This window comes from Sceloporus undulatus, chromosome 6 (assembly GCF_019175285.1).
Source record: "Sceloporus undulatus isolate JIND9_A2432 ecotype Alabama chromosome 6, SceUnd_v1.1, whole genome shotgun sequence".
Lineage (NCBI taxonomy): Eukaryota > Metazoa > Chordata > Lepidosauria > Squamata > Phrynosomatidae > Sceloporus > Sceloporus undulatus.
Genome location: NC_056527.1, coordinates 149,040,880 through 149,059,417, shown reverse-complemented (window position 1 = coordinate 149,059,417; position 18,538 = coordinate 149,040,880). Strand labels below are relative to the sequence as shown.

Sequence of the window (18,538 nt, the reverse complement as noted above, 5' to 3'; positions counted from 1 at the left end):
GTACATATCTAAGCATTGTTTTCGTGATATAGGAATAGTAGCATCATCCCATATTTTACTTGCCGCTAAAAGCCTCCTGCAGACTTGATGGCGCAAACGTCTTATAAAAGAGGGCGAAAGAAATGAAGCTTAAAGGGGAATAAAGTGTATTTTTGTTTTTACCCAAAATATATAAACCACAATATAAAGCTTTTCAATAAAAACCATTCTGTATTCCAGCCTTCAATAAACATTGGCATACACAGATAAAGAGCATTCGGAGTGGATCGTCACATTTACAAAGCTTTCTTCACAAGGTTAGTAACTACCACATTCCCCACGTCGACCTACTTAAAATGACAACAGTTCTCTAATAAAGGCGCAAAATATTGCTTTTGTAGCATATTTTGGAAAACAATATAAAAATAATTTCTATATCATAATTTAAACTCGGCTTGGAAAAAACCCCAACGTAATACAGCCTTTTATGTCTACAAACAGAACACACTTACAAACACTTTTCTTTCGGGGATTTTTCCGATTTGTTTTCTTTTTTAAAAACCCCAATATACTCTTCTTTTCCTGGATTTTCTTTAAAAAAGAACAATCATGTACACAGGAAAGCAAATGTGCAAACAAGTTTTACCGAAGTTCTTTTCAAAATCCTAAACCATATTCTATTTTGGCAATAATTCTACAAAAGTTGCCATTACTTTCAAACAAAGAGAGCACAGTTGTACATTGCAAAAAGTTTTAGATGTTGTCTGAGCTGAAAAGCCACTTACAATCAAGGTCAGCTGTTATTTTCATATATATTCTCCTCTTTTGCTCTGTCACCACAAGAACATGCACATCCCTTGAGAAAGGCAGGGTTGCATTTCCCACTGCTCCTCACTTGGATTTAGTTCTTTCAGGTTACAATGGGTTGGATGTTCCTAAGAGCAGACCCCTGAAATGAGGGAGGATTAAGTCATTCGGTTCCATTGGTTTTAATGGGCGCAATCTACACCTTACTATGTCTGGATCCAACCCCATGCACTCACTTTAAAGCGCTTTCTTAATATTTGGAACAAGTGTAAGTTGGAAGGAAAGGAACAAATAGAATCGGTGTGTTATTGTTGTTGTTGTGTGCCTTCAAGTCATTTCCAGCTCATGGCACCCCTAAGGCAACTGTATCATTGGGTTTTCTTGGCAAATTTCTTCAAAGGAGGTTTGTCATTGCCATCCTCTGAGGCTGAGAGAGTGTGACTTGCCCAAGGGCACCCAGTGGGTCTCCTGGCCAGGCATGGAATTGAACCTGGGTCTTCGAGAGACATAGGGGCTATACATATTAGCCCGAAGGGGCAACAAGGTGCCACCACTTTTTGCCCCGAATTGGGACTGCGGCAACCACACGTCACATACCCGATTCAGCTTTTGGAGGATGCAAAAAGGAACTCCTCCTTGCGCCCTCCAAAGGGTGCCATATCCACCACAGCGCGGTGTTATGACACCCTTTTGGCACTGCATTGTGTAGATGCAGTGCCAGAGTGGCATCATTATGGCATGCACCATGTAGACCAGCACACATCAAAATGACACCCTGGTAGCAGCGTAAAGGTGTCGAGCATCAACAGCTTTTCGCCACTCTGTACAGAGCCTGATCCAACGCTCAAATCACTATGCCACGGCAGTTCTTGCAACTATTCACTAATGGCAAATCTCCAAACTGTCTTAAAATGTGTGGTTCCATGAGTAATACACTTTGTTCCAATGGCGCATTGCATTATTAGAGGACCTTCTGTTATGAATAAGCATTTTTCCTTTTTTACAAAGGATGCCACAACTTGTCATTATTCCAGTCCAATGGTCAACGTAATGAAGCACCGCCATGGCAATGTAGCTTACACTGCGCTACTCATCCTTGGACATTAAGACAAAGACATGGCCAAGGTGATGATTAAAAAAACAAGAAATGCAGCTTTCTTGTATCATTGTCCTGAAGACATTATTACTTCAGATCTGGACCTGACATCCAAAGTCACACCGGTTTTTGCTTCTGCGCCCAGGTCATATAAAAACTGATGCTAATTTAATTTTAATGCATTTGGGCCAAACAGAACTAGGAAAAGGATTGCAATTCGGCCCCTAGGCAACCCAAATCCCATTATCTAGAAAAAGGTGAATTGTCCTATCCAACAGATGTTGCGCCGATGGATAGATTTGCAAAAGTTCTTGTCATCTTCCTGATTTATTCTGCTATTTTTTAAAAAATTGCATAAATTAATTCTGGATTTCCCAGTCACAGTGCCTTGGCACAGAGCTATATGGATGCCTCTCTGATGCTGAACTTTTTAGCGAGCGTCTCTTGACGTATTTTCAAGTATATCTTTGTAGCCATAAGGGCTACGGAAAAAAGGAAAGAAAGAAAGCTGGGATTCTCATGGGGTTGAATCCTGTGCCTGATATCATCTTTTTAGCTCTTTTGTAGAAAAAGCACATACTTAAACCTCCTTGAGAAGGGTTTGTGCCACTTCTAAGCACATTGCAATGCTCTTCACCCTCTCAGTGGTCGGATCTCTCTTAATATTTAACATCAGATTTTCACTAGAAGAAGAAACTGAAATACAGTTGACCCTCCACATTTGCGGCCTTGACTTTTGCAGATTGGATTATTTGTGGTTTGGATTGATGCATTCTCTCTAGGAATCTCTAGGCCCTCTGGCGCAACTCTGCCAGACATTGACCACAGAGTTGCGCTGGAAAACCTAGAAGTTCCTAGAGGAAACACTTCTCTAGGCATTTGTAGATCCTCCAGCATGATTCTATGATCAATATCTGACAGATTTTGATCACAGAGTTGCACTGGAGGACCTGGAGATTCCTAGGGAGGTGTTCTCTTAGGTAAAAAGAATAGTGGTTATTTTGTATTTGTGTTTTTTTCTACATTCACGGGGGTCCTTCATACCTAACCCCAGCAAATGTGGAGGGACCACTGTAACCAAATTGTCTCGTAACATAGGAAGGGCAATACATCCCTGTTTCCAATGTAAAATGAGAATAGAGTAAGAGCTGCATATTGCAGATGAAGGGGCTGGACAGATGAAGGGGATGGAGACCAGAAAAAGAACCCACTCTTTGGTGGGTTTCTTTTCATGCCATGCGCGGGGCGCCATTGGCACATGCATGCCATGATGATGTCAGTGCAGCACGGTGCTGTTTGGGTGCTGCATCACGTGGACATCATCATAGCCCGTCCCATATGGACAGGTGTGTGCCATGATAGCGGCCAGGGTGCGCGATAAGGTTGCTGAGCATGTAAACGCTCAACCCCTGCGCAACTCTAGTTTGGGCCCAGGCAAAGCGCCCATTTGTACAGGCTTTTATTTCTTGAAACATGGCTGCAATATGCAGCCCTTCCTTCTGGGCTCTTACTCTGGGCTCATTTTATGTTGGAAGCAGGCACGCATTACCTATGGATAATCCATCCCATATTACGTTGTTGTCGTTGTGTACCTTGTTTCTGACTTATAGCAACCCTATGGCAAACCTGTCATGGGGCTTTCTTGGCAGGATTTGTAACTCAAAAGCCACCACTGTCTTCCTCTGAGAGAGTATGACTTGCCCAAAGTCCACGGCTGAGCAAGCATTTGAACCCTGGTCTCCAGAATAGCAGCCCAATGCTCAAACCACTAGGCTACACTGGCTCTCTGTATTACATTACTCCATCTCTAAGGGCAGGGTTGAAGCAGAGAATGGCGCTCGGACACATTTTTTAATGCAGGTTGGATCGGAGAAAGGAATTTGCATGATCTCTGGATTTGAGAAGAGTAAGGAAAGGCCCTGGCCTTGCGCTGAAAGAATGTCAGGGAGGAACCGATTGAACTTGGGGCCATATAGCAACAGAGAAAACTCTTGCAGCCAAATCTGACAAATTTCCTTGCAGCGGCTTACGGCTTTCCGCAGAACCCACCCACAACACACAACACAAGTTATCTGTAAACACAAGTATATCACATTTTTATTCATTCATTAGCCCTTTTTTGTTTTGTTTTCAAATACTTCTTTTAAGTGTATTTATTACAAAGTGTGGGAATGCCTACATGTTATATACGCGCTTTTCTTCATCATCCTTCCCTTAGAGCCCACAGAAGAAAGGTCGACAACATTTTGCATATTTTCTGGTCTTTTCACACATTTTGGATGAACGGTTTGAAACAACTGAAGCAAAACAGGCTTCTTTCCACAATACACTTATCATTATTATTTTTTGCCCTCCGGGTGCCTAGTAGCAGTACATTTATATACTTTATTTGAACCATAAAAGATTATTATTATCATTTTCATCTGTAAAAGCATCATCACTTTTCTCTAGAACAGTTAGCAACACATTACATTCAACCACTGTTCCATCTTTTGGATTTCTGATGCACCAAAGAGGCTCAGTCCAATGGAAATGCCTCTCGCACGAGTCTCGCCAATGTAAGTGTGCAAGAGCATCAATGCACTCTTGTGTAGGTCCATTTTGATTCTACACAACTTCCTAGTGAACCATGCCTATATTTGGTGAAACAGCCTCTGACGTGACATGCAGATTCCCATATCTACAACAGAATATATATATTTATATTCATATATATATATTTTCTTCATCCTTTGCACAGCCCTTGCCTTCCTGACTTGGAAATAATCTCCCATAAGCCCTTAGCCCTTTTATATATATTGAATTGTCTACGACCAAGTGACCAATTCACGAATCACTGGCACAAGCAAAAAAGGAATAAATACAAGAGTTGATAAAAACAGAGAGAGAGAGAGAGAGAGAGAGAGAAGGAGAGAAAGGAGGAGAAGGAGAATAAGAGAATAAGAGAGAATGAGCAGGAACGAGAGAGGATTCATTCAGGTGTTTTGGCTTTCCAAATTACGAAACAATAAAAATAGTTTAGGAATGATAAATTCCAAAGATACTTAATTTGTTCTGAGAAGGAATTTGGCAACTGTACCATTTCTACTGACGCTTCCTTCAGCGCTAAAGAAATAATTGATCTAACTTTCAAACGAAACTTGGGTGCATCTACACTGTAGAAATAATGCAAGTAAGTAAAGCCTTTATTGCAGTCTACAGCCGAAGGATATATATATATATATATATATATATATATATATATATATATTGTACTATAGAAACAATGCGGTTGCCATGGTTCCATCCTACAAAATCCTGGGACTTGTAGTTTGGTGAGGCACCAGCATTCCTTGGCAGAGAAGGCTTGCAACACTATAAATCTCAGGATTCCCTAGGATGGAGCTACAGCACTTAAAGTGGTGTCCAACTGCATTATTTCTGCAGTGCAGATGTGCCCTTAGACAAACAGATCTCTAAAAACACCAAGGTCAAGACCACTCATAACTGTCTTGCATTAGACATGGCTGTTTGAATGGCAGGTATCACATATATCAATGGCTCCCAAACTTTGGTCCTCCAGGTGTTTTGGGCTTCAGCTCCCAGAAGCTCTAGCAATTTGGCCAATGGTCAGGAATTCTGTAAGCTGAAGTCCCAAACACTTGGAGGACCAAAGTTTGGGAACCACTGCCATAGATCACGAGCGCTTGTCATTTCCCAGGTTGGCTCCCCCCGTTTTTTGTGTGTGGTCGCAAGACATAACTATCAGCAATCTGAGTGCTTACAAAGTTGACCCTGAGTTGTGCGTCTATTTGTCAGGGACCCAAGTTGCTTGATGTAAAACCATAGGATTTCAGTCTGACAACTAGCCTTCTGTACTGTCAATCCTCAGGCCTTAAAGTAAAAAAAATCAGGCACATAAAGTAATAACAGGGAGTATGCATCACTGGCTTTGGCAACTGGAAAGCAGCATGAAGCTTCTACGTTGACCAGGCTTCGTATAAGTATTGGAAGCCTGCCCTTTCCTAGTCAAAAAATAAGTATCCACCAACTCTCCACCACTGGCTTTTCCATACAGTTTGACACCACTTTAATGATCTTGGCTCCATCCTGTGGAATCATAGCATTGGAAGAGACCTCATGCCTAACCCCCTGCCATGCAGGTATATTGGATTATTGCAATCCTGGATTTGTAGTTTCATATTTAGCCTGGAGAGGTCTGGTGCTTTGCCAAACTACAAATCTATGGAGTTTATCACACGAAGGAGATTCGGAGTTCATTCTGTGAATATCCCAGAAAAATCGTGTAATTACGCAAAACGATTTCACACGACGTTGCACAAAAACTGCAGTTAAAGTGGTCACAAAGAAGCATTAATGCGCACCTTCTTACTTTTGGGATTTCAGCGACAGTGCATTCCGATATCACTTTATTTGCACAATTGTGTGTGATAATCATTCGCGCGGTCACTCGCCATTTCCACTTCATTTACGGGATGCTTTAAATGCCCTTTAATCTCTCTTTAATGCCGAAATTAGCCCCAGTGTGATAAACTCCAACCTATAGTAACCTGCATCTGAAAATATTTCAAATGGCTCTTCATCAGTAACCAGACTGCAAAAAATATTCTAACCTGAATCAAAAGGGAGAATCAAACATTATTAATAGCCAATTTATCATGCCTAGCTGATAGGAAAATCAAAGGGTGTTCCAACATAAAATGCATTAGTCATTACAAATCTTTGCTTTCCTAAAACTCTTTTTCTTCTTCAAAATATCATTCCTGATTTACCTCTCTCTATAACAAATACAATCACAAGATAACTCCACTTGGTACCACAGATTTCTTTGGCCAAAGAAACACATGAGCAATTGCTGCAACCCAAACCCCCAGAGGTCAAGACGCTGCCGTTGTCGTTCAAAATGGGAGCGTCCAAAACCCTTGCAAGCAAACCACCCAAAAAGTGGTTCAAATGGACTTAGCATTTTTGCGCTTGGATTTTGAACTGGAAGCACAGAGAGAGAACAAGGGAAGAGTCCCCAAAAAGAAGGGGCAGGAAAGTGCCCTTTTCCTTCACGTTCAAATAAGTGGCAAAGTTGGTCAAGAAGACTGCAAAGCCCATGCTGCGTCCAATGCACAGCTGATCCTCTTCCTTGCAGGGACTTCCCATGACAGAATAGGGAACAAGGCCCCATTTGCTCACAGTTGTATGTTAAGGGTGGAGAAACCTAGGGGTTTCCAGGTTAGGGGACACTTTCGAAGACCACGTAGTCTGTAAACTTCTCAGGGATACACAAACTATATGCCTGGATTCATAAAGCATTATAGCCCTATCATATTTATACCATTCCCTATTGTCTTGGATATATTTCAACCACCATCGATCCTACGTAGCCATCAATTCTTTATCCATGGATTCAACCATGCACAGTTCAAAAATATTTTAAAATACATTTTTAAAAAAAGCAAACCGTGATTTTTTTTTGCCATTTTATATAAGGGACACCATTTTACCATGCCATTGTATATAATGGGATATGAGCATCCACAGATTTTTGGTCCTGGAAGCGAACCCCAGCGGACACCGAGGGGCCATGATATAACCTGGAGGGTCTCTCAAACTCAGTGCTACCTGTGCAGCTATGGTGATATCTACAATTTAATTTAATATTTTCCCCCAGCATAGGCTATTTGATTTTTAGCTTGCTACGACAGATCTTCTCTAACTTACTCATCTCCTGGTGGAGATGCCTTCAAAGGTGGTTGCAAGGTTCACTTAGTGCAGAGTTCATCAACATGGATGCCAACAGGGGCTAAATGCACATACTGTATATACTCAACAATAAGTCAACCTCATGTACAAGTCGAGGGCAGGTTTTGGGGACAAAATGATGGATTTTGATATGACGAATGGATAAGTTGGTGGTAAAACCTAGGGACATGGAACAATGGATCTAAACGATGAAGCAAAGGAAAATGATGCCAAAGAACTTACACAATTCTGGCAGACATAAATGTCTGGGCTCAAACTAAAGGCTGGATGGATGAGAGATTAGAAGAGGGTCAGTGCTTCCAGGACACATTATGCTCTTGCCTTTCCTTGCCATCCAGGGGATAATTCCCTTTTTTATAAGAGTTAAAGTACAGTATTTACATTGATAAGTCATCCCAGGTTTTGGAGGTCGGTTTTTTGACTAACATTTATAGACTTATACATGAGTATATACAGTTTTACATTGATCCTGGATGAGCTACATGGACTGCCTTTTTTTGCTTCTGGGCCCAGTTCAAAGTGCTGCTACGAAGTTTTAATGTCTTTTACGCATTTTACAGACCAGTGAGTTAAATTTCTGACCCTTCCAGCATCAGCCACAAAGGAACAGCCAGACATTTCCTTGGAAACCACCTTGGGTCCCACTTGGGAGAAAGGCAGCATATAAGTGAAGCAAATAAAATAAATAAATGAATAAACAAACCTATGGGCATGTTGTTTTAAAAATAGATTTTTTTTGTTGCTCTTGTGTGCCTTCCAGTTGTTTCTGACTTATGGCGACCCTAAGGCAAACCTATCATGGGGGTTTGTTGGCAACACTTATACAGAGGAGGTTGGCCATTGCCTTCCCTTGAGGCTGAGAGACTATGTCCAAATTAACCATTGCCATTTTTACTTCTGTGCAAAGAGGCGGCAAGTCTGCCTTGGGCTGCATGAACCATTATTAAATCTTGCTTGCATATTGACAACTTTTCATATTTCCTAGGAACTAATAGCTAAAGAATGCGGCTTCAATAACCATTATTGCTAGACTGTGTTAAACCGTTGAGAAACGGTCAATGGGATACAGGCTATTCGGTTTGCATTGAACAGCAATGGAAGGACTAACCTACAAAGCAATCATTGATATTCTTTCCTCTCCTATGGACACCTCCTCATTAAATTGTAAAAAGTGCTTATTTTTGAGCTCGAGGGCTCGAAATAGTATGCCAATAGGCTTTTCATTCTCTGGTATTTATGTCTGCTTACGTCAGTGCATCCAAGAATGCATGTTTCAGGGGAAATATACCTGCGCTCATGAATCCAGACCTTCATTTGTGTATCCATAAAGAAGCGGTAGTCCTAAAACCATACAAATGTTTATAGCAAAAAACGTTAGCATACACAGTTACTATACCTGTCCTCTCCAAGCTTGACAAAAGTGAATGGGGAAGACCATGAAACGTTAATTTCTTAAAAAAGAGTGAAATGGCTCTATAGAACGAGGCAGACACAATCTTATTACATACAATACCACATCTCCAGGTATTATGACTTTTTTCCCCTCCTAACTTTCTACTACCTGAGTGATGTCAGTGTAAGTTCAGGCACCATTAGTAAAATTTTGACCACACATATACATAGCACTGACAAAGGAGTAAACAACCTTTCAGCTTACCAGTATGTGTAAAAAAGACAACCACAACATGGAAAACAATAAATTCTTTATGATAAATTATCCTTGTTTCTCTTCACCCAAGAAAAAGAACAAAAAAAAATAAGCTTAGACCTTTCTCCCCGTAGATCCCTTTGTAGGATTCCCTCCTTCGTCCTCCCATAATGCGCTGATAAGATATTTCCTAAGTAAGAAAAATGGAGGAAATAAATAGTCATGGGGATTGCTCCACCATCTTTAATGTCGGTGGCCCTTGTTTTCCCGCTCCCTGCGTTTTATCTCCTCCTTGTAGCAGTAGGAGCAATAGTTTTCAGTCTCAGGGCGACCGTAGAAGGAGCAGTTCTCCTTCTTGCAGTGGTTCTGCTGGATAGAATAAATGGGGCAAACCGTGCTCCGGCCTCGGTTTTTGTCATTGTTTAACCAGGTCTGAGGTGCTTCCTCATCGGCATATTCTAAGCAGTCTCGGATGTCGCTGGTATTAAACCCGTTGGTGTACGTTTGTGACTTGTGGTCCGTAGGCATGGCGTAGGTCAGGGACTCCACCGTGTTGACCGTACGGATGCCTACTATCCGGGCTGGGCTATAACTCTGCGAAGACAACGACCGGTTCTGTTGGGGGTACGTGGCGCACGTTTTTAAGGTACCAACCACCGGCTTGTAGGTATCATCTTGGAAGCTGGATGGCTTGGAGTTGACCTCATGCAAGTGGATGACGCTCTGCCTTTGAACGGGGGGCGTATGGCTATAGTGGGCAGACACTGGGATGGGTCCGCTTTTCTTGGCAGGTGAGGAAAACGACCCGGGCACGGGGCTCGTGCGGTCCTTAAACTTTAAAACCAGTTGGGTTGTATGGCTTTGAGGCAAGACTGGTGATGCCCTTCCCTGAGGAGATGATTCCAGCTTCTCTTTGGAGAACGCTTCTTGCTCCAGCTTCCGGCATGAGGACCCGGCGAGACTGGCTTTCTTCTCGGCCTCTTTCCTCTTCTGTTCTTGTTCGGCGCTGAAGCGCTCCTGGGCACTGGTCAAGTAATAGCCGATCATCTCCTCGTGGAACTGATGACGATGGCTGGTCAGGAGAAGGCCAGCAAAAATGAATTTCCGCTCCCCTTGCATGGCAGCCCTCAAAATGTTGAGGCTCAGCTTCACGTCCGTGCTGTACTTCCACGGGTCGGACTGCTTATCTGAAGGGGATTTGGAGTTCATTTTTTCAACCGGTGAGATGCTTGCTTTTTCGGTGGGAGATGGGGTGGTCTTTTCGGAAGGGGAGGTGCTCGCCGACTGGCCTGATTCCTCTTTACTCCCTTTGCGGGACTTGGATTTCTTCTCCTTCACTTTCTCAATGATCTCCCCGTTTTTCCCGTTCCCCGAATTGGCTCTGCTCATTTTGCCATGAACAAGCCCACCCAGTCCGCCCATGTTCTTCTTTAGCTTAATGCCAAGGGTTTTACTGAGGCTTCCAAGTTTGTTAGCCACCGAATCAGCCCGGTTTTTCTCTTTCTCCTTTCTTTGTTTCTCTTTCTCTTTCCCGTTTTTGCCATTATTGCCGTTAGAATTACTGCAGATGGAATCTCTGTCTGAGTCCATGGAATCGGCGAGAGATTGAACATCCTCTCCTGCCGATGCGGTTGGAGACTCTGGCTGAGCCAGAGGAGCCTATCAGGAGAAGCAAGGCAACAATTAGAAACGAGGAGCATTCTCATACTCTCAGCATTTCAATGAGGATTTTTTATGATCAATCAATCAATTTTATCTACGGTCTTCGACCAAAGTATCTCAAAAATATATTACTGTATATACTTCACTATAAGTTGATCTCATGTATAAGTCGAGGGCAGGTTTTGGGGCCAAAATTGTGGATTTTGATAGGATCCGTGGATACGTTGAGGGTAAAACTCAGGGGCATGTAATGAAGGATGTAAACTGATGAAGCCAAGGAACAATGCCAAAGAACTTATAAAATTCCAGCAGGCATAACTATTTGTGCTCATACTAAAGGCTGGCTGGATGAGAGAGTAGAAGGGGGTCAATGCTTCTTCCAGGGCATTTGCATGCATGCATGCATGCATATATATATATGTGTGTGTGTATGTGTATGTGTGTGTGTGTGTGTGTGTGTATATACATACATACACACACATACACATACACATACATTTTAAGTTTCATATATATATATATGAGACTTAAAATGCAGTACTTACATTGATCCATGGATAAGTTGAGTCAGGTTTTTTGGGTCAATTTTTTAACCTACATTTCTAGACTTATACATGAGTATATACAGTAGTATTGACCAGTAAAAACAAACTGACAAATATACTAGTACGCCTAAGTAAAACCAGCCAAAATACAAATGTGCAGATATTTATGATGTTTACAATCTGAAAAATAAAGGGATCATTCAAAGTGGCACTCCACATATAATATTAATATATTGATGGGCCAAGATGAGGCAGTTATAATGATTGTGCATCCATTATCTGGAATGGTTTGGACCAGAAATATTCTGTATTTTGGATTGCTTCAGATTTGGGAATACCTGTATTTGCACATACATAATGGGACATAATGAGGCTGGAGAGAGACTCTGGGAAATGGTGGCAATCCAAGCATAGTGTTTGGCATGAATCAACGCCTCCCGCCATTTCAAAGATCTTTGCATCTCTCTCCAGATGTGTCTCTCTCCAGCCTTGCAAATACAGTACAGGTACAAAGCTCATTTTTTAAAATTTCATTTTGGAATACCCGTATTTGCATATACATGAGACATAATGAGGCTGGAGAGAGACTGAGGATATGGGAAACGGGGGGGATGCAAGCATAATGCTTGGCATGAATCCACACTTCCCGCCATTTCACAGAACCTCGCATCTCTTTCCAACCATATCTCTCCTCAGCCTTGCAAATACAGTACAGGTTTGTGGCTCAAGTTTTATTTTATTTTGGATTTTGGGATACCTGTATTTGTATAAACATGAGACATAATGAAGCTGGAGAGAGACTGAAAATCTGTGACATGGTGGGAATCCAAGCATGGCGCTCGGCACAAATCCATGCCTCCTGCTATTTTACAGATCCTTGCATCTCTTTCCAGCTGCATCTCTCTCCAGCTTCGGAAATACAGTTGGCCTTCCATATCCACAGATTCTTTATGCATGGATTCAACCATCCACAGCTTGAAAATATTTTTAAAAATACAAATTCCAAAGAGCAAACTTTGGTTGTGGTATTTTATATAAGGGAGGCAATTTTACTATGTCATTTTAATCAATGGGACCTTTAAAAAATTGTCTCTGAGACTCATAAAATGTTCTAGACACAAGAAATTGTTTTTTCCTTGCCCAATTTTGATCACTCACTTATCAGGAGGCAACATTTGTCAGTGTTGCATAGGAGACAATATTATTAACAAATTTCCCTATCTCTATATAGAAAAAAGGTCAGCTGAACAGAATTTTGCGCTTGGCATTATACATAAGGTAGAATTTACTTTCTTAAGCCTTGGACAAATCGGTTTTCAAGGATGGGTGAGAGAGGAAAAAAACATGTGACAGGATCATTCAGCCATTCAATAAAAGGCATAAAGAGAGGTAAGCAAATAGATTTTTTCTTGTATAATTAATGATAATTAGTTGAATCTCCCTTATCCAAAATGCTTTGGATTAGAAGTGTTCTGGATTTTGGATTTCTTCAGAGTTTGGAGTATTTGCATCTATATAATGAGATCCCTTGGAGATGAAACCCGTCTAAACATCAAGTTCATTTATGTTTTCTATAGCCTGAAGGTAATTTTATGCATGTGCATGAAACGAAGTTTGTGTGCATTGAACCATCAGAACGCAAAGGTGTCACTCTCTCAGCAACCTAAGTGGATGATTTTGGATTTTGGAGGACTTTGGATTTTGAGATTCTGGATAAGGGAGAATCAACCTACTAATTTCACAGGTGTTTCTCATCTGCATTACTTGACATACAGTCTAATCTGATGTTGCTATTTAGCTGCAGAAGTGGGGAGACATACTAGTTATCAGAAACTGCAAGATGTCTAGAAAGGTACAGAGCTCAGATCCATTCCCTCTCTTGCTTTTCCTCTGAATCCCCAATGCCTCTTGCATAATGAATGGTGCTACAAAGGGACTTCCTCAAAATGCAACTCCACAGAAACAAAGCACAGATGCACAAAATGTCCTTGCACTGGTGCTGGAAACCTAACATTAGCTCATCTGGTTTCATAAGCTCCTTTCTCAGCATAAAGTTGTAGAACCTAAAGCTTAGGCTGCATCTGCACTGCAGAAATAACCTGCATCTGCACTTCAGAAAAGCCATTTGACACTGCTTTAATGGCCATGGTTCAGTGCTATGGAATCAATCCTTGGATTTGTAGTTTGGTGAGCTATTGAACCTTCTCTGTCAGAGCATCTTGGTGCCAGAACAAACTACAAATCCCAGAATTCCATAGCATGGAACCATGACAATTAAAGCCATGTCAAATAGTATTAATTCAGCCGTGCCAATGCAACTTTATGTTTCTCAAAATGGCTTATAGAGAGTAAAGGGGTTACCCGTGTTTCCGATGGTATGCGTATCCAGGTTACATTCATGTAACTGTGCAGAAGATTAAGCTTTGCCTCCAGAGACAGAATCAAGCTGAGAAGAGGGAGAGAGAGAAAAAGAGAAAGACCACACCACAATTACTGGAAAGTGACAACCACAGATTGCTCATTTTTAGTCAAGAGAAATAGAAAAGAGTCATTTTAACCAGCTCACTTTTGGACAGCCGTTCCTGTTCTCCAGGCTCTCCAAAGGAAATTAAATCGTTCTGCTTCTCCTGGAATTGGAGAACCATTATGTGCGAAGTGCAGCCTGCACTGGTCTTGTCAGTTGCGGTGATTTTTTGTAATGAATCTCAAACAATCCTAACAATTAACCAATGAACTTCGACAAGCCCTAAGCATATGGGACTATTTGTTTTGGGGATGCTACAAAGAAGTCCACCAGGAGGCTTAAGTAGGTAGGCAGGTGTCTGTCTTCAGGTTAAGCGGCTAAAATCCAAATGATGGGAAAATATCTTACTTGGCCAGCTTGGCGTTATCATTGTCATCCTTCCCCCACTCCCAATCTTTCCCTGGATCCACCGCAAAGTGCAAAGGCAGGAGCTTGTGTTCGGAGTCCGTCAGAGGAATCACCGCTGGCGGAGAGAAGAGATCAGGAGAGATGGAATCAGCATGGATGGGAGAGCATAAGAAAATGAGAATTGGTTGAAGGAAAGGAAAAGAAAGTAAGCATTTTAAGGACACACATTCAAACAGTTGCATTGTAAAAGCATCCTTATTGCCAAACAGATTATTTCAGTTTGGCAAATGGGACGCTTTTAGGACACTTTTATGACCCTCTCCAACAGTTTTACAACCGGAAGAGAATGAAAGAGAACCATGTCATGTGGAGGGAAGGAGAAAAAAACATGCTGCCTTTTCGTTTCCCTGTTGGGTTTGTTTAATAGTGCCATAAGGCTCTTGCTCTTGCTTCTCTTTTTGAGGCTATGTCATATGTCGAGCCATGAGGAGAGGTGGGTAAGAAATATTATTATTATTATTATTATTATTATTATTATTATTATTATTATTATTATTATTATTATTGGCCCTCCGTATCCATGGATTGTGCATCCATGGATACTGCATCCATGGAATCCAGGAATCCAGTGGATGCTGGAAGTGAAAATATCCCCCCATGGGGAAAAAAATCCAAAACGCAAACCTTGATTTTGCCATTTTACATAAGGGATGTCATTTTACTATGTCACTGTATAAAATGGAACTTGAGCATCCACAGATTTTGCTATCCATAGTGGCCCCTGGAACCAAACCCCAGCAGATACCAAGATACAATGGCCCACTGTGTATATATAGAAGTAAAGAAAAGAGGAAGAATGGTGTAGCGGTGTGAATGTTAGACTACGACTCTGGAGACCAGGATTCGACTCCTTGCTCAGCCATGGAAACCCTCTGGGTGACTTTGGGTGAGTGACATGCTTTCAGTTCCACTAAGAGTCCGCAGAAGTTGCAAATGACTTAAATGCACACAGAAACGACACAACGTTTGCTTCAGGGTGTCACTGCGCGTAGTAAGGTGAAAATATGTCAAATGGCTCTTCATCACTGTGTGTAGTATGTGTGTGTGTGTTGAGTGCCTTCAGGTGTTTTCCAACTTATGGAGACCCTGCCAAGGGATTTCTTGGCAGGTTTGGTTTAGAGGAGGTTTGCCATTGCCTTCCCCTGAGGCTGAGAGCATGTGTCTTGCCAAGGGTCACCCAGTGGGTTTCATGGCTGAGCTGGGAATCGAACCCTGGTCTCTAGAGTCATAACCCAATACTAAACCATTACACCATGCTGGATCCACAGACCAGACTGCAAAAAATTATAACCTGATCTTTATCCATCCATCCATCCATCCATCCATCCTTGGCCGAGGTACCATAAACCGCTACCCTTTCATTGGTATTTAATTTCCTCCCTTATTCCCTGAAGTGGCATCATCACTTCTGGCAAAAAAATAGCAATGAGCAAAAACATTGCTGAGAATCACTTTTTAAACTCTAGGTCAGGGGTAGGCAACCTGTGGCCCGCGGGCCGGATGCGGCCCGGCGAGGCCTTGGGACCGGCCCCAGCCCAGTCCTGCCGCCAATTGCCCCCGGGGCCTTTGGGGGGCAATTGTCTATAGAAGCCTCAGAAACATGCATTTATATTAACATTTCTAAAAAAATCAGCAAATTTTTTCACGTGTCCTCCATTTTTTTAAAAAAAGTGTCTTCCATTTGAAAATTTTGTCCTACATTTGTCCTGGTTTATTTATATATTTAATTTTTTAAAAAATTAATTATTTATTTTTTGACTTTGGCCCCCCAGTTGTCTGAGGGACAGCAACCCGGCCCCCGGCTCAAAAAGGTTGCCTACCCCTGCTCTAGGTCTTAGGAAAACACTTCTTAATTAAAACAGCCATTTGACAATGAACAGAGAAGCAGTGAAGAGCATCCTACTGTGTGCTAATAAACAGCCAGTGAAATCTTACGTTCTGTAACTAGGAACACCATCGTTTCTGACTCTCAATGCTTGAGAATAATCTTATTGTGCATGAGACATTTATGTTACTACAGTACTAGACATTTTCATGTGTTCAGAGCGCGCCACACGCACAGAAAAATAGCAAACAATGCATACAATTTCTATCATAACTTCTAATACAAAGTCAATATTTTGCAGGGGATAAAATAATGCAGTTTATGAGGAAAGACATGAGAGTTTGTATTATGAGCCATTTTTCACCAGGTGGCACCAAAGCACAGCAATTACTCAGCCTCTCTAATTCAAGAACGCATGTCGATGAAGCACAACTTCAGTAATAGCAGTATTTGCAATCTGGGAGAGCCAGTGTGGTGTTGTGGCTTGTGTACTGGACTACAACTCTGGAGATCTGGGTTTCTGGGTTTGAGTCGCTGTTCAGCGCTGGAAACCCACTGGGTGACCTTGGTCAGATCACACCTTCTCAGCCTCCAGAAAACCACATGATAGGCTCATGCTGTGTATGTTGTGTGCCTTCTAGTCATTTCCAACTTATGGAGACCTTAAGGTGATCCCATCACAGGGTTTTCTTGGCAAGTTTCCAAGAGGGGTTTCTTATGCCATCTTCTGAGGCTGAGAGCATATGATTCAACTAAGGTAAACCAGGCCTGGAACAGACGGGCCTTTCTGGCGCCCTCGTCACGTGCGAGGGTTGCCTGGTGGGTGGAGCGCCCACACACCCAGCAACCCACGCACGTGATGAGGGCACTGCAGCTGCGGTGCGCCCACCAGATGAGGCGCGTAATGGTGATGTCGCAGCTGCGCCACTTCCAATAGGGCGGGCTGGAGGCGTCCATTTTCACTCTGGAGGGATGCCACAGCAGGCAAACTGTGCGGCGTCCCTCCGCAGTAAAAAGAACCTGGGAAAAACAGGGTTCTTTTTAAGGTTGCATGTCACAAGTGTGCCATTGGCACACCAGTGACATAAGTGATGCACAGCAACTTCTGCATGCTGCACTTCACTTATGTCATCATGGCAGCGCCCATGTGGATGGGATGCCACCATGATGCCACCACTGTCACATGCTAGGGGTTGGGAGTGTGCGGTTACTGTGTGCTCCTAAACCCTGGTATCGGCGATGGCACGCCACTTTTGGCCTATGTCACATTGTAAAGGATCTCGGGATACGCTTGTTGGGTTGTACAATGTAGCTGCTGAGGGGTACAAAATACTTCATGTTTGCATTTAAGTGCCTTTTTAAAGAGGTCGGTATTTATTTATTTATTTATTTATTTATGGCGTTACACAGGCTTGACAGAAATAAAGCTCAGCAACACCGTTTTAAGCTTAAATGCAATATATAAATATTCAAGAAGCACCTTCAATCTTCTTCTCTGTTATTACTATGATGCTTTATTTATATAGCACTATAGATTTGCACAGCACTGTACATACAAACAATAAAACAGATAAGAGTAAACCTGCCCATGGCGTCCAATTTAAGAAATATAAGAATAATAATTATGTTCCAAATAAACTGAGGCTCATGCATCCTGGGAAATTTTTACGCTGTGTTTTGAAAATGCAAACTAGAGTGAAAGGAGAGACGGAAGAGGAGCCACTTAACACTTTCCTTTCCTGTTCTGGGCCTACTTGGTTTTTCCCCTCCCCACCCACTGCTTTCACCTTCATCTTTTCCTTTATAGCTGTTGTTGTTGCGTGCCTTCTAGTCATTTCTGATTTCTGGTGACCCTATGGCAGTGTGTGCAAAATTTTCCACAATGAGAATATTTCACTTGTGCTGCTTCTGCTAATAATATTAACTATGAGCCAATTTGCTATAGTGGTTAGAGTGTCAGATATAGACATGGAAAACAGTAGTGTATCTGGTATATTTGATCATTTTTAATACTAATATAGATTTTTTTAAAAAATGAAGGCACACAGAAACAACACAACATTTGTTTTAGGGTGTCATTGCACATAGGAACCTGCATCCAAAAACATATCAATTGGCTCTTCATCACTGTAGATGTATTGATTGTCTTCAAGGCATTTCCGTCTTATGGTGACCCTATCATGGGGGATACTTGGCAGGTTTTGTTCAGAGGAGGTGTGCCATTCCTGAGGCTGAGAGGGTGTCACTTGCCTAAGATTACCCAGTGGGTTTCATAGCCGAGCAAGGAGTT

General features: G+C 42.0%; 1 protein-coding gene across 4 annotated transcripts in view; it reads right to left on the bottom strand.

Moving 5' to 3' along the window:
• Positions 1 to 8,440: 8,440 nt before the first annotated feature.
• Positions 8,441 to 18,538, bottom strand: part of OTUD7A (OTU deubiquitinase 7A) — a 69,628-nt gene continuing 59,530 nt past the window's right edge. For all 4 annotated transcript variants that reach the window (XM_042476989.1, XM_042476990.1, XM_042476992.1 and 1 more), the window contains 3 exons: positions 14,364 to 14,478; positions 13,853 to 13,937; positions 8,441 to 10,943 (listed from right to left, as the gene is read on the bottom strand). In XM_042476989.1, coding sequence (XP_042332923.1) covers positions 9,528 to 10,943; positions 13,853 to 13,937; positions 14,364 to 14,478 — 1,616 coding nt within the window. In that variant the 3' untranslated portion in view covers positions 8,441 to 9,527. The remainder of the gene's footprint in view (positions 10,944 to 13,852; positions 13,938 to 14,363; positions 14,479 to 18,538) is intronic.